Raw genomic sequence first — 15555 nt, 5'->3', positions numbered from 1 at the left:
CAGGATTGTTTTATGCAAGCACCCACGTTTTTGATTTTGTGTGCGTGTGTGTGTGTGTGTGTGTGTGTGTGTATGTGTGCAGGGAGTCCTGCAGATGGAATACTCTACCCAGGGGACCAGGTGCTGCAGATCAATGATACAGTGCTGGAGGATTTGAACGGCGATCAGGTGGAGAACATCTTAAGGTGAGAACTACAGAAGCACTTTCATGTTTCATCCATCTAGTAGCGTTTGCTTTTGTACAGATACACCCCCTTCCAATGTCATTATAATGAAGAAAAAAAATAACAAAATAATTGAAAATAAAATTGAAAAAAACCACATTGTCGTTAATGAAACTAAGAAAAAAGAAAAAAGCATGCTTTAAAAAGAAAAAAACGACACCCAATTGAAACTAAATCTTAGGTTTATAAAACTAAAACATGATTGTAGCAAAAAATGTCATTCGTTGTCATCTTTTTCCATTTAATTTCATACAGTACATGAGGTTTCGGGGCTCATTTTTAAATGCATTTATTTAGTGTGGAAAACAAGCGAATAAATGCCCACGATAATCGAAGCTGATGCTAATACATGAAGTGAACGCCAAAAGAAATGCCATTGCATTGTCACTGGTAGCGGCAGCTTTTGATCACCTAGCTACTGAAATACACTTGTCGATTCCCCCTCTCCCACATCGACAACTTAGGAGAACATTATCATAATACAGTATTCATATCAAAAGCTAATACTGGTAACACTATTTGCTAATGCTAATCCATGCTAACACTATTACTCCGTTTGCCTTTCTTGGCTTTGACATTATCGTGCTTTGGCCACCATGTCAAAGTGGTTTTGCTCTGGAGCTTTGGCCAGCCTAGCTGATTATGTCATTGGTGGACAAACTCTGTGTGGAGGTGCTTATTATGTTGATTAGTTCCACTGTTTAGTAAAATTGTTGCGAAATTGTGCACAAGAGCTCCCTCACTGACACATTTCTGGGAAATAGGCAGAGAACTAAAGATTTACATACGTAGTTGTATAATTTCACAATTGAGAGACCCAACTACAATGGTACCTTGACTTACAAGTACCCAAAGCTTTTTAGAGTTTCAAGTTGCAGCTTGGTACATTTTTTGCTTTGTTGACAAGCTAAAATTTGAGGTATGGGCATGCTTTGGATAGGCCACCACTCGAGTGAAAACAGATGTAATGCCCTTGAAAGTGGGCAAGGAGAACCACAGTCACTGTTTATTGAACAGGACAATCAAACACAAATACAAAGTGGACAGAATGATTTCCATTTGATATACAAATTGTTATATGAGTAATATAACTTATGAGATTGGTCACGTAATGAATTGAATTAAAGTCAATCCAAACATATTTTTTCAAGAATATGTTCCGTTCCACTAGTTGAAACAGGATATTCTGATTAATATTGCATTCATGCTATATAGCAAAATCCACCCATTTCCAGCCATCTCAGGGGGCGGCCATTTTCACATTTTGCCATTGACGTTGCTCAGGGCTCAGGTAACGACCAATCACAGCTCATCTGTTTTCTGAAGCTGAGCTGGTCGTTAGCTAAGCCCTGAGCAACTGTGAGGTCATTTTCAGTCGACAGAAATGGCCGCCCCCTTGATATGGCTAAAAGCGGGTACATCTTGCTTCTTAACTCATATTCCACAAACATAATATTAATCAGAATGCTTTGTTTCAACTTGTGATCCTGCATAGAACATTTTCTTGAAAGAAATATGTTTGGGTTGACTTCCGCTTTAAAGAATGAAACACATACGTTTGTATATGAACAATAAAATGCCAATTTTCCATACTACATTGTGTCTGTCCCCTTTAAGCATGGCATTAGAGCCTAGCTTGCTTGCTCACTCAGAAGGAAATATAGAGTCACTGTCCAACTAGTTTATGATTGACTGTATTACATGTCCTCTAATTAAACCACCAGATCCGATCAATTAACCTTTCCAGTAACCAAGCCATACGTTGTGCCAACTTGTGTGTGTGTGGCCCATCCAGTACAAAGCAGTGTCATTAGGTGATCCACTGTTTGGCACGGTAGGTTAGGGTTTGATGCATGTTGGAGGTGTGTATATGTGTGACAATAGTTTAGCAGGTTTGGGGCAAAGCTTGTCGGAAAAAAGTGCTTATTTGACAGCTGAGACAAGAATATGATCTGTGTGCCTACGTGCATGCATGTGTTTTTTTTCTGCACAGGGACTTGGAGGACTGCATAACCGTGACGATCCTCCGGCACATGACTGTGAGTACAAAGAAGACATTGATGAACTTTCCTCGGCACGCCTTCACTAAGAGCCATTGCACAATCACTCATACCAATATCACCCTTTACTGTATTTCAATCTTGTAGCCTCAAGATTAAGTGTCCCAGATTACAAAGTACAAATGTACGAACAGCAAGTCAGCCCTTTGAGTCAGACTCAATTTGTTGGTTGAAGAATGAATTGCTTTTGTCCTGCTTGAGTTCAGCCAGCGTGTTTCCGCCTACACATAGCCACATGTCGTTTGTGTGTGCATGTTGCAGAATCCCAAATCATCCATCATGTCAGCAGAGAAGAGAGCCCGTCTGAGGAGTAATCCAGTTAAAGTGCGCTTTGCAGAAGAGGTGGTGGTCAACGGGCACACTCAGGTGACAACATTTAACATCCACAGTCTTATATACCAATTTAATTCCCCCCCCCAAAATATCTGTAAATATATATATATATATATATATATATATATATATATATATATATATATATATATATATATATATATATATATATGTCACCTTGTGGCAATTTAAGGCTCATCGTTAAACAATGTAAATGTGTAAATAAAGCACGAGAAAAACAATCAGAATAAAATTCAATCAATAATTGCACATAAAAATTTGTCTTGGGTTTACAATTCTAAAATAGAGCATTAGGAAGGAATAAAAAAATATAAATGCCAATATGCTGAAATAAAATAAATTCTGAGTTCTATCCACATGGTCAATAAAAGATTTTAGAGTGTGTGAGTTTTTTTTTTTTTTTTTTTAGTCCGTTCATCCTGTTCTAGCTCAGCTCAAAGGTGATGGGGTCATGTTCTTCTATCCAAACTGAATGTACCCAAACATGTATTTTTGTGACATCATTTTCATTCATTTTGAAGTTAAAAACAATAAACCTCCCTAAACTGTTTACAAAGTAAGGAAACACAGAATTGTCCAAATGCCTTGATAAAATGATAAATTATGTTCTAACCCCATTGACTAATTTTGATGATGAAGAGGAGTGTTTCACTACTTTTGTCCTTTCAAAACAAATATATGAGACCGCCTGTCATGAAGGTTTTGATGATGAATAAGCTTCAATAAACCTAAATCTGCTGTCCATGTGGATGAAGTAACAGTATCATTATCATTCTTGTACCGGTATATGTCCTGCTACGATCTAATAATCTTAGCAGCCTAATCCTATTTAATTTAATTTGCTAATGAAGACATAGTTTTAAACTCAGCCAGATATCTTACAAACCCAGAGCCTTGCCTCATTCATATTAAGCTTAAATTAAGAATGTTGTGCGCTATTGTTTCATCTAAATCTGATATATTTTTTTCCATCTCCACTGCCTCAGGAAAGAGGTTCACAGTGGCATTTTGTCATTTCAATTTTTGCTTCTCAGCTCTGGCTTCTTATTCTCCCACTTTTACAATATTAAAATGCTAAATACTATGTAAAAATACAAATGTTTAGTGTTGCTTTGTAATGGGCAGCCATTTTTCCACGTTGTGCTTTTTGCACACACACAGTAGACATTCGAGGTATCATTTGCAACTTGCAATCAGTGCACATTTCTGCATTGCAGCCTTGTCATCTTCTCTTCTCTCTGTTCTTTTTTTTCAATTCTCACCATCAGGGAAACTCTCTTCTCTTCCTGCCCAACGTTCTAAAAGTCTATTTAGAGAACGGACAGACCAAGGCCTTCAAATTTGACCACACCACCACTGTCAAGGTACGTACCGAGCTACCGTGTAAAAAGGGTGTGTAAATTAAAGGGTTACGTTTCTTTTAAAACACAAATCCTTAGTTGGGATGAGTGTCGTTTAAATAATAACTGTCAATTAAATGCAATAAATACAACACATGTTATTCAGCCATCTGTTTTGTATAGCGCTTGCTCTCATTAGAGTCACAGTCCATATGAATACAGTGATCCCCATTCATAGCGGGAGTTAAAGCGGAAGTCAAGCCAAACATATTTTTTTCAAGAATATGTTCCCAGCAGGCCCACTAGTTGAAACACGGCATTCTGATTAATTTTGAGTTTGTGGAATATAAATTAAGCAGCAAAATGCACTCGTTTTTAGCCATCTCTGGTGGCGGCCATTTTGTCTTCTGTCGACTGAAAATGACATCACAACAACTCACGGCTGACCTGTTTTCTGAATCTGAGCCGTGATTGGTCGTTGTGAGCAGTTGTGTTGTCATTATCAGTCGACAGAAGACATAATGGCCACCCCCCAGAGATGGCTAAAAACTAGTGGATTAACACTTCTTCCACAAACGCAATATTTATCAGAATGCCCTGTTTCAACTAGTGGGCTTGCATAGAACATATTCTTGGAAAAAAAAAGTGTTTGCGTTGACTTCCGCTTTAAGTTCTAGACGCAGCCGCAATATAGAAAGACCATGTGAAAAAAAAGCTACTTTTTTAAATATACTTTGAGTGTTAAAATACCAGTACTCCTCGCACACATTTTAAACACATTGTGAATACACATGAAAATTTCAAGCATAAGACATAGAAATATGTAGTCAAGCTATTGGAATAAAAATGAAAATCATATTTGATCGATGGTTTAAGCCTTCAAATACCCCCTCCCACATCGAAGATTGCTTAAACATACTGAAAACATACATCTGAAAACATACTGTCCATCATCTCAGTTCCCTGAAACTAGATTTTAGTTTCAAAAGGACCGACGTTGGAGTACTGTATTTTGTAATATTCACACTGCATGACATTTCATAATTGCTCAAGAGTATTCGAGTGCGGGTGGACTATAGCTGCACTCCAACGGCGCGATAGTAAAAAAAAACAATTAATTTGATGTCTTCTGGAGGAGGAAAGAGGGGGAGAATGTTCCAGTGTGTGAGCTGAATGTAAGAAGAACTCACAGTTGGGACGGAGGTAAAGCTGTGATGGAACTCATTTGGTATTTGTAAAAGTAGTTTCAAGAACACACCCTTTTTATTACAGCGGGTTTTGTTGCTATTGCTTGTTTTCCTCACCGCAGGAGGCAAAAGTGAGTGAGACAATTTGCGCTGACCATCTGCCATCTACAATGAAATATGTTTGTCTAAGTGGGTCTCAACTGTTGTTGTTTTTTTTTTCCACCATTGCAGGATATTGTTCTGACTCTGAAGGATAAACTATCCATCCGGGCTATCGAATACTTTGCCCTGGTGCTAGAGCAACAGTACAGCATCACCAAACTACTGCTGCTGCATGAAGACGAACTTATACAGAAGGCAAGAAAACAACATGCAATCGTGTTTTCTTTCTTTGCCCAAACAAATCAACTGCATAGAGGATGTCTGTTGCTTTGATTTTCAGAACTTGCGTTAACGTTTCCCTCGGTGTCTCATGTCTCCGTCAGGTGGTGCAAAAAAAAGACTCCCATGATTACAGATGTCTGTTTCGGGTGTGCTTCATTCCCAGAGATCCCACGGACATGCAGCAGGAGGACGCCTTTGCCTTTGAGTACCTATTTTTACAGGTTAGAGAAGACGTGCAGCAGTACCGCTTCGATCATCGTCATAATACAATACGCGTCATTACTGCTTTATATTATTGACTATTTCTAGTATTGACTATACCGTACATACATATACAAAACATTTTGCTGTAATGTTGTTCATTGCCAGCTGTTACATGAATGATTAAGAGATGTTCCAGTGTCATTCATGGCCCATGTAGTGTTCAGGCTTGAGAATAGTTTCAACGTGGGTGAGTGGCAACAAAGCAGTGGGTTGCCTATTTTTACACGTGCCATGCTGATTTATCGCTGAGTCTTTGCCTCTCGAAATGTTCGCTTTTGCCATTTAAATGACAGCTCAGGTATCCAAAAGTTGTTTTTATGCACATGTATTTTCTCTTTTTACATTGAGGCACAAAGTGCTTGTTTTGCCTTGCAAGCATAAACGTTACATTTGCACTTATCTGTGTTGATCATACTTTGTTGGTTTGTGCTTCCAAGAGTGTTGGCGATGTACTACAGGAGCGCTTTGCTGTAGAAATGAAGTGTAACACCGCACTCCGCCTCGCTGCCCTGCACATGCACGAGAGACTGCACAGCTGCGGACTGACAAGGACCTCCATCAAAGCCATTACGTAAGGGTTAATGTGCATGTTATAAGCGTCACCTCGACAGAAGGCATTGCGAGATGATATACATACAATACATTACTCACAAAAAATGGAGGTATCTTGATCTTTTGGGTGAAGTGCCAGCATGAAACTAAAATGCACTATAACGTCACTTATTTGCCAGTTGTCTAAACAAGGAGCTCAGACGCAAAATTCACAACAGGTGTTTGATCCACAAATCCAGCAATACATTTGCAAGAACCTCCACTTGTTCTTGCCTTTCTGTGACTCTTCCAGTCTCTCTGTATCACTGTTGCAGCCTGCTCGTGACAAACTTTGAGGGTCTGGGCCACTTCCCTCTGAGAACGTTGTGTTTGAAGCCTTGCAAGGTTGACACATTCCTAGGTGCCATCTTGGTCGTGAACAGTGTGATGAACTGATCAATTAACAATTCTAATTGATCCAGGAAATGTATACAAACAAAAGTTAAATGTTGGTGAGTTGTGCATACACCAAGAGGCCACTACGTTATAAAGACTTCAATCATGAAAAGAGATGCAATAGAAGACGTAATAAGTGAACAATGCTCTATTAAGTGATTGATTTCACAATATTTTTAGTGATGTGGATATGCACCTTGATGCCGTATCGGTGTGCTTATCATTCCTTCCTCTGGGTGATGACAGGAAGGAGTTTGGCCTTGACAGCTTCATTTCTCCCACGCTGCTGAGCAACATGAGGGAGAAGGACCTGAGGAAAGCCATCAGCTACCACCTCAAAAAAATTCAGTCTCTGTTAGAGCCTCGCCAGAAGGTACACGTTTGACCGACGGGGCCCCGGGATACAGAACTGTGTAAAAATGATTTGCTAATAAAAGTTCGGTTACGGTTGTAGGCTTGGCTAAGAGCCATTCCTCCTGTGGTTTGAAAGTGATATATGGACTGACAGCTTGAGTAGTAAGGGAACATTATGGGATATGTGTAGCTTGGTAAAATGAGTGGAGGATATTATTTTGCAGATTTCTTTTTTTCTTTTTTTTCTCTCTGACCGTCCGCATTCCCCATGTTTTCTCATCCCACTGTTCGTTTGTCCTCCTATTCCTCCCATTTATGTTGTTTTAGGTGATCTCCGCTTCCCAGGCTCGTCTGGCCTACCTCACTCAACTGGGAGAGCTTGTTTCATATGGGGGAAGATCCTATTCAGCTACGATGATGGTAAGGGTTAAGACCCTATAATTTAGTCCAACAAAAATCTTAATGCTATCTTATAAGGTGAAACATCAAAGATGGGATCATGGTAATCAGCACAAATCTTACGGTAATTCAAAATCTTCAAACAGCTTAGTTCAACACACACGGAGCAGCAACACATACAAACACGACATAAAACAATACCGGCAGCCATACACTCTATTCTCTCTGCTCCGTGGGAACAACGACTATTACTGCATTTCTGTAGGGGACCTCGAGGATTGCTTGAAAATTTGAGATACGGCGGTGGCGTGAAGGATGAACCGTGAAATAGCAGAGGAACTTTGTATCTGCTTTGTTTACCTTCTGGCAGCATTCGAATACTTGCGAAAGCTTTTCTGCTGATGTTTTTTCCTCTCATCAACACCCAGCTTCAAGAACGGGAGGTGTTGGTCAGCCTGTTGGTGGGGGCCAAGTATGGCATGAGTCAGATCATCAACCACAAACTCAACGTAATCTCTACGTTGGTTGAATTCAGCAGCATCAGCCGCGTGGAGTTGCTTTCCGAGTCGGACAAAGTCAGTCTGCTGCGTGTCTCGCTGCACGACATGAAGGTATGCAAGTTGTTTGCGCATGGACACTGAGATATTTGTCTTTAATTTTCATTCAAAAGAAGGCCCTTTTATGATGACACAGATTAGACAATTGATGCTTGAGTAAATATAGGTCAAGCATGCCTCCTGTGACACCAAAGTAGCCTAAGGGAATGTGTATGAGCGCCATAAGGTTAATTCACTGGACTCAAATGTGATTCTCTTCCCCCCCCCCCCCCCCTTTTTGTCCCACTCCATTGCCTTTTTCTCCTTTACCCCCTGGCTTAAATCACTTCCGCTTTACACTACCTCCTACAATGCCCTCCATCTCTCAGCCGTTTGCCTTACTGATGGACTCTCTGGCAGCCAAAGATCTCGCGTGTCTGCTGGCAGGGTACTGCAAACTCCTGGTGGATCCGAGTCTCAATGTCTTCCGAATGGGGCGCCCCAAAGTGAGGGTGCACCGCATTGCTGCTGAAGAAGGTGTGTGTGGGAAATTCACCGTAGTAGAGGGCGTGTGCTATGAATCCCTATCAAGTGAGCAAAAACTGTTTTAAGTAACTACTCTCTGACTTTGACCATTTCCATACATGGGTCATTCCATAATTGGAGGACATTTTCTGTTCCCCACATTGAATTTCAAATAATCCATGAGGAAAATACAGAGACACGCACGTGTTGTGTAAACTATAATTGTCTTGAGACAGCACATGATCAATAAAATACTGTATAGTCATAAAGATGTGTACTGATGATTAGGGATGTAACGATTCACTCAAGCCCCGATTCGATTCGATTTTCAGATCCCGATATTCGATTCGATTTTTAAAAAATTGCTACCATGCCTGTCTCTGTGCACTAGTGTGGCTCTGCAGCCATCCACGAATGCAATGATGTTTGGCGCAAAAGCATAACGTGATCTACCCATTCAAAATGTGCAATGCTTCTGGAATGAAAAACGTTTCAAGACATCATTTTGTAGATGAATTTAATCAACTCGATTTTGGATTAATCTAATCGATTAATCGAAGAAGCAGGGAGAATCGATTTTAAATCTTTCGATCAATCGTCACATCCCTACTCATGATGGTTGAGCTGGAAGAATCTGTTTCTCAATTCTAGAATGACCCACATATTTCCATCACGTTGGTTGCTGTTTGCCACCAAGTATGGGTACAGACAGAAAAGCCACTCATGTTTATGTAATGATGAACTGACACCGTATTTTTGCTAACATTTGGGGTTTCTTTGGTGCTAGGTTATGTGTCTCGCTGCTGCAGTGACTCAGATGAATCAACAGATGAGGACGATCCAATGGACTCTCAGAATTACAAACTCCACGACCCAGCAAGTCAGGACTGGGAGGAAAGACGGAGGGAGGAGGGAGAAAAGAGGAAAGAGGAAGAGAGACAAGAGAGGGCGGAGCAGAAAGGCAAACAGGAAGTGAAGATAATAGTGACATCAGAAGGTAAAGAATACGAGGGTGAAGAGGAACGAGGTGCGTCAGGAAGCGGTCTGCGTAAGGTGATGAAAGAGGAACTGAATCCAGAGACCACTTGGTACCACACGGATCTACGGGTGACCAGCAGCTTTTCCAGCTTGTCGAGCGGCTCGTTGAGTGCTGCCCTAGAGGAGAGCAGTGCAACGGTCAAAGCTCTCCCCCACCTCGGTGCATCATTCACAAGAGAGACTCCCCAAAGTTTAGATGTTCATCAACCCTTTCTTCTGGAACCCAAACACCTCCAAGGCCCTTCAAGGCCGACCAATCTCAATTACAGAGTCAACGACAACTCTTGTCTTTGCTTCGCTGAACTCTCTAAAGCCGATTTCCTCTCAAGCCCATCGGGGGCTACTAGTGATGATGAAGAGGAGGAAGAGGAGGAGGAAGAGCGGGGAAGAGGGGCACTAAGACGCATTTCTAAGATCCCGAGTTCGAGAGATTTGAGGATGATTGACAGCACACCTTTCGAGAGAGCACCCATTAAAAGAAAGAAGAAGACCCCTCCCAAAGTACCAATACGAACCAGTTCCATACCGGGTCACAAAGCAGGACAAGCTGAGCAGCGTCTCTCCAAGGATGAAGAGTCTCTTTTCCAAACCCCTTCTCCAAACCCTAAAGCAGCTCTTTTGGTCAAAGAGAACGTGTCGGAGTCTGAAGAGGAGTTCTTTGATGCGCAGGAGAGATTCACTCCTCCAGTTCCAGATCTCTCAGGTTTGTTATAACTTCATGATGTAATTATTTGCTCAAATGTAGGCTTGCATTTTGTCTTACTTGATGGACATTTGTCAAAACGTGATTGGAAAAGATATATACAATTATTTGCGCTTCAATAATAATTGCCTCCCTCTTGCAGATGTAGAGCTTGCGGATCGGCAGAATGCTAATCGGTTGAGTGGGACGTGGAATTCTCTTCCGGCTCCTGTGGGAAAAGAGCCATCCTCACCCCTTTTCAATAGAGTGCAACCATCTAAAACTAAGAAGGAAGTAGAGGAGCTTAAACATCCGACAAATACAGTCAATAACCTCGTTAATAAACCAGATCCCACGGAGAAACCTGATGTTAAGGTTAAACCGCCACTGGCACCTAAACCCCAGCTGCCTCCCAAACCTCCGATTATTCCCCCCAAGTCTCCGAAGCATGGGAAATCATATGCCCACTGCAATGGGGATGCCTGTGGACGCCTGGCTTCTGACCTCCTGGAAATGGAGCCGGATACGATGGAGTTCAAGTCGGTTACATATGGTACGGGAGGGTTGCCTCTGTCGACGCCACTCATCACCGCGGTGCGATGTAACAGACAACCGTTACCAGTCACAGCACTGCAAACAAGGGAGGAGCAGGCAAATAGGCTAAAAGAGAACGGACAACATGTTGTTTTCAAAGACAAAGCATACATTCCTGACAAAAAGGACCTTTCTGAAGTGACAAAAAGTCACGGGACTACGAAAACCCCACAAAATACACCGCTTATCCCTCGCTCAAATTCAGGTTCTAAGTTATCGGCCCCACCTCCGGTACCGCCAAAACCCACTTCCCCCAAAATTCCCCATCCGTTAACATTATTTGCTAGTTCTCCAGTCTCTCCAACAGATCCAAACAAAAGCATCTCTAAAGACAGCACGAGCCCAGAAAATGGCATTAACCCCTGGAGCAGCCGCAATGGCAGTGTCCAGTCTGGACCAAGAAGAGTCTCTGTGAGCCACGAGAGCCTATCACCCAAAAACGCAGACTCATCAATTGCCACCTGCACCTCAAACAGCTCCAAAGCAGTTATTGGCCACGAAAGTAGAGAAGAGCGAAGATCCGGGTCTGGCTCGGATCTTAGGAGTAGTTCTTCGAGCCTTGGAGGCAGACTCTCCGCCTCTGCACTTAGAGGGAAGATCCAGGCGCTTCCCTGGTACATGACCCGCTCGCAGGAGATTTTAGGGACTCTGGACTACCCCTCTACCAGCTCAATCAATGGCGATACATCTGGCTTTGGGTCAGGTTTGTCTGTAGCAAGTGGGCTGTCTGATACGAACAAGACCCCTGTGAAGGATAAAGACGCGGTGGCCGCAAAATCAGGCGGCAGAGGAAATATTTTAGAGGATGGAGCTGAGGTTGTCATAGCTACCATTAAGGAGGCAGAGGAAGTAAGCTCATACTTGAGAAAGGTTAATGGGACAAATGGGTCACATCCAAATCTCAATTTTGCGAGCAACAGTGCACACAACGTTTCATCGGAGCAGCCTCAGTCGCGGACCCACTCCGCCGTGGGAATGGGAGGCATATCCAACATGCAGGTTGGGGGCGACTCGCCAACGTCTTCTCTTGGAGACGGCACCCCTCCGCAGCAGAGGGACGCCTGCGGCTGCCGTACCGTTTACGCCAACTGTTTCAGCGGCGACAACGAGGACGGCATCAGCTTCGACGAGGAGCTTACGGTCTACGAGTTCTCCCGACGCACGCGTCAAAAGACTACACGACCTCCTCCTGTCCCTTCGCCCACCGCCCCCCCTCCAAATCCCAATATCTTGTCACTGCTGAGAGACAACCCTCGTCCACTTTCTACTTTCTCCACTGCCTCATCCGAACTCAGTCCCTTGGTCTCGTGTCCGGTGTCGCCGACGACCTCACTCCGGGGTCCCCTTCATTCCCTTACCAACAAGAACTACGGTGGCCTGAAAGGAGGCTTTGCCTCCCTGCGACAAGATATTGATCAGCTCTCGTTGGTTTTGGAGAGGGCGTTACCCGAACCGTTGCAAACAAACATCCTGTCCGGGCAGGATGCTGCGACGCCCGACCCCAATCACAACGGAAGTGAAGGCAACACGACGCAAGCATGTTGTACGGGATGCAGTCCCGCCAGCATGACAGAGGCTGAGAGGAGTCTTCTCCAAACAGAGGCTCGACGATTGGCTTCCGGCTGTCAGCGGGCCACGCGTGTAGGCTGGGCTCCCGATGAAGCCCTCCGTTCTTTATCCAACAGCTTTGGTGCATTGGTTCAGCTATCGGCAGCATGCATGCGAACCAGTCCGTGCTCCGACTGCGACAGCTGCCATAATGCAAGCTTGGGCGACGACTGCCAGGAGCCTATGGACAAGTTGAAAGAGATCGTGGCTCTGTACCGAGAATTTGTTGGGGCTGTTGAGACAGCTGGAACTGGCGCTGGGGGCAAGAGTGTGGGCCTTAATGGCTCTGGACAGAGCCAAGGAGAAGGTGACGGCGTCAGGCTTCTCGCCAAACGCTGCACTGTACTCATCTCGTCTGTGTTTGCGCTCACACAGCTCTTCCGGACACCCACATTAGTCTCCTCTGATACTGCTAGCGGCGTACCCCTCAACTTTTAACCTTCTTACAAGCCCGGGCTGTTAAGACACTGAATTTAGAGTACGGGAGGCATGGGGCCCTTTGTTCTTGTACAGTAAGTGCCATGCACATGCACACTACACATATCTACATGAAAACACAAAGTCCACAAAACCCGAAACGAGGAGAGGAAACTTAGCCTAGCCTCTTTGTGGATGCGTATGGACTATGCATTTGTACATATGAGTTTTATAACTCCTATATTTCTCTTATTTTATTACAACCTGTGTATGTATGTAAGGATGAATTGCCCATTTATGTATTTATGTATTTATTTTTTACAGTATTTGCACCGTGGTCTGTGATGTTCAGGTCTCTGGTGGTTAAAAAGTATCAAACTATGGATGTCACTGGATTTTTTTTTTTTTTTAATTTTACCTTATATTTAAGACAGTATTATATTATATTCATTTTGATTCATTCACTCCACAAGGTGTAATCTGTAAATTGTCTCTTTTTAAATTAAAACACCTCGCAGTCCATTTTACTAAGAATGATCATAAATGCACAAGAATGAACCAACGTGTTTTCTGTGCGCAGGTTTGCACTTTTTTTTTTTTTTTTTTTTTTTTTGCCAGAATTTGTTTTGCCAACATAACAGTTACAAATAAATTGGATTAGACAGTACCATTACAAATCAGGGAGAGCACTTCTGACTGTTACAGATTGCACCTTTTTTATAAGGCACATAACCTTGTGTTATGTTTTTCTACACTTTCCTCTGTCCTTGCTGAGCATCTTTGAAACACTTCCGTCATTCAAACAGTATGCAGTATTATAATGTCGTTTTCATCCAAAGGACATCATATATTTTCTGGAAATGTGAGAGTAAGGACCGTGGCGTGGTGTTTATGTTGAAATCTTTTGGCAAGTCAGAAAAGTGACCGTTGATGTAGCAATGATCCAAAGTCTTCAAACACCTATCCACATTTGTCTCCACTATCCTTTCCTTTTTGGGTACAGTCGTGACGAATGCTGTACACCAAGGTCTAAAATGTACCTTTTTATCGCTATATGTCTTATTATTAACCTCACGACTTTAGTTTATGGCTATGCAAACGCCTCATCTCTCTGTACTCTTTTTGTCTTGTTGTGCCAACATTGAAAACAACTATAACTGCATTATGTTTGTCCGAGAATAATGGGTGCTTTTCTTTGTTGGAAATGTTGACCTTTGTCTCAATTCTGAAGAACTTAACTGCATTTTCACCCGCAACGTTTGGCAAAGTTGCATGGCATTAGAATTTCTCAATATAAAGACTCCATACGGATATCTGTGAGTTGTCAGTGTTAGCTTAATCTGCTTGTTTACACCACATGGGAAAATAAAGACTAACATCTGCTTCTACATGCTGATAAAAATGGGAAAGAGAAAGACTACGCTGGTGATGATGTTTCATGTTTAAAAAGTCACCAACCCTCGATTGAAACCTCCATTTGCGTGCCAACGTCTGGACGTAGAACCCAGATGCTGTCGCATCGAACAGGCTCAAGCATCAAAGCAGTGCATGTGCCACCTCATTGTTTGTTCTCCTTCTGGGTTATAGTTGTACATTTCATCCGCAGTCATGTTTCCGGGCCCACAATTATGCAGATGTACCGAGATATGTGTTTGGGAATAAATGACATGTTGACCTTTAATGTTTTGGACTGATATCACAACATTGTTGTCCCAAGTCCTCTCGTTTTAAACAAGGAACAGTTCACTTTTTTGATTGATGCTGTCAGAAAGGTATTCAATAGATTTATGATTGTGGCAGTAGTTTCCAGTGGTGTAAAAGCACCTGAGATTCACATAGATAAAGGTTATCCAAAATGTGCAGTATGATACACCTCTTGTTAGGGCTGCTCGGTTATGGCAAAAAACATGAATCATGATTATTTTGGTAATAATTGAAATCACGATTATTCGAACGATCATTTATTTTTTGGTACAAAACGACAAAATGTTTAAATGTAAAAAAAATATCAAGACAAACCAATGTAAATAAGTTCCTTTTAGACCAAACAAAATTTGCAAGATTAATTATTGTAAAAAAAAAAGGTGCAAATGTATAAATTCAAGTGCGATTTCCTTGTGTAAACAAACATATTGTTTGGTGCGTTGGATAGAAACGAATTTTAATAATTGTTTTTTACGATTATGCCAATTTTGTAATCGTGGAGCGTAATAATTCTAATTGAATTTCAATTAATTGCACAGCCCTACTTCTTGTGTTGTCTCATTGTTATGTGGAGGCATTACATTGCAATCAAAAAAGTTCATTTTAATTCTCATTAATGTACACTCAGCACTCCATCTTGAGAGAAAAAAAACAGAAAACAGATTTTTGGCAAATTTATGAAAAAAGAAAAACACTGTACTGCGCAAATATCATTTCTTCTAAGGAAAATTCTTCTAAGGAACTATTGTTCCTTAGTCGGGGTTTACGTAATATTGTGGTCAGGGAATGTTAACTGCACAACTTTTGTTTTCTCTTTCGCCAGACAGCAAGTCGATTGAGAGCACTGTAGCCTACACTCCCTTAAAGCACAGAGCTTTTAATTTGGTCCCAATGAAAA

At 42.0% G+C, this 15555-nt stretch overlaps 1 protein-coding gene across 2 annotated transcripts in view; it reads left to right on the top strand.

Annotated features, from left to right (window-relative positions):
* Positions 1-14634, top strand: part of frmpd1b (FERM and PDZ domain containing 1b) — a 31433-nt gene extending 16799 nt beyond the window's left edge. The window contains exons 5-17 of one of the 2 annotated variants that reach the window (XM_086017787.1): positions 83-185; positions 2218-2263; positions 2546-2650; positions 3907-4002; positions 5397-5522; positions 5651-5770; positions 6251-6384; positions 7047-7173; positions 7482-7574; positions 7982-8164; positions 8479-8626; positions 9402-10355; positions 10498-14634. In XM_086017787.1, the coding sequence (XP_085873913.1) occupies positions 83-185; positions 2218-2263; positions 2546-2650; positions 3907-4002; positions 5397-5522; positions 5651-5770; positions 6251-6384; positions 7047-7173; positions 7482-7574; positions 7982-8164; positions 8479-8626; positions 9402-10355; positions 10498-12974 (4712 nt within the window). In that variant the 3' untranslated portion in view covers positions 12975-14634. Of the gene's footprint in view, positions 1-82; positions 186-2217; positions 2264-2545; positions 2651-3906; positions 4003-5396; positions 5523-5650; positions 5771-6250; positions 6385-7046; positions 7174-7481; positions 7575-7981; positions 8165-8478; positions 8681-9401; positions 10356-10497 lie in introns of both variants that reach the window. The other variant, XM_086017786.1, reaches the window with a different exon arrangement.
* The last annotated feature ends 921 nt before the right edge of the window (positions 14635-15555 follow it).

This window comes from Filicampus tigris, chromosome 2 (assembly GCF_054856515.1).
Source record: "Filicampus tigris isolate MCC_2025a chromosome 2, RoL_Ftig_1.0, whole genome shotgun sequence".
Classification (NCBI taxonomy): domain Eukaryota; kingdom Metazoa; phylum Chordata; class Actinopteri; order Syngnathiformes; family Syngnathidae; genus Filicampus; species Filicampus tigris.
The sequence above is the reverse complement of the archived record's forward strand: the minus strand, read 5'-3'. Positions and strand labels throughout refer to the sequence as shown.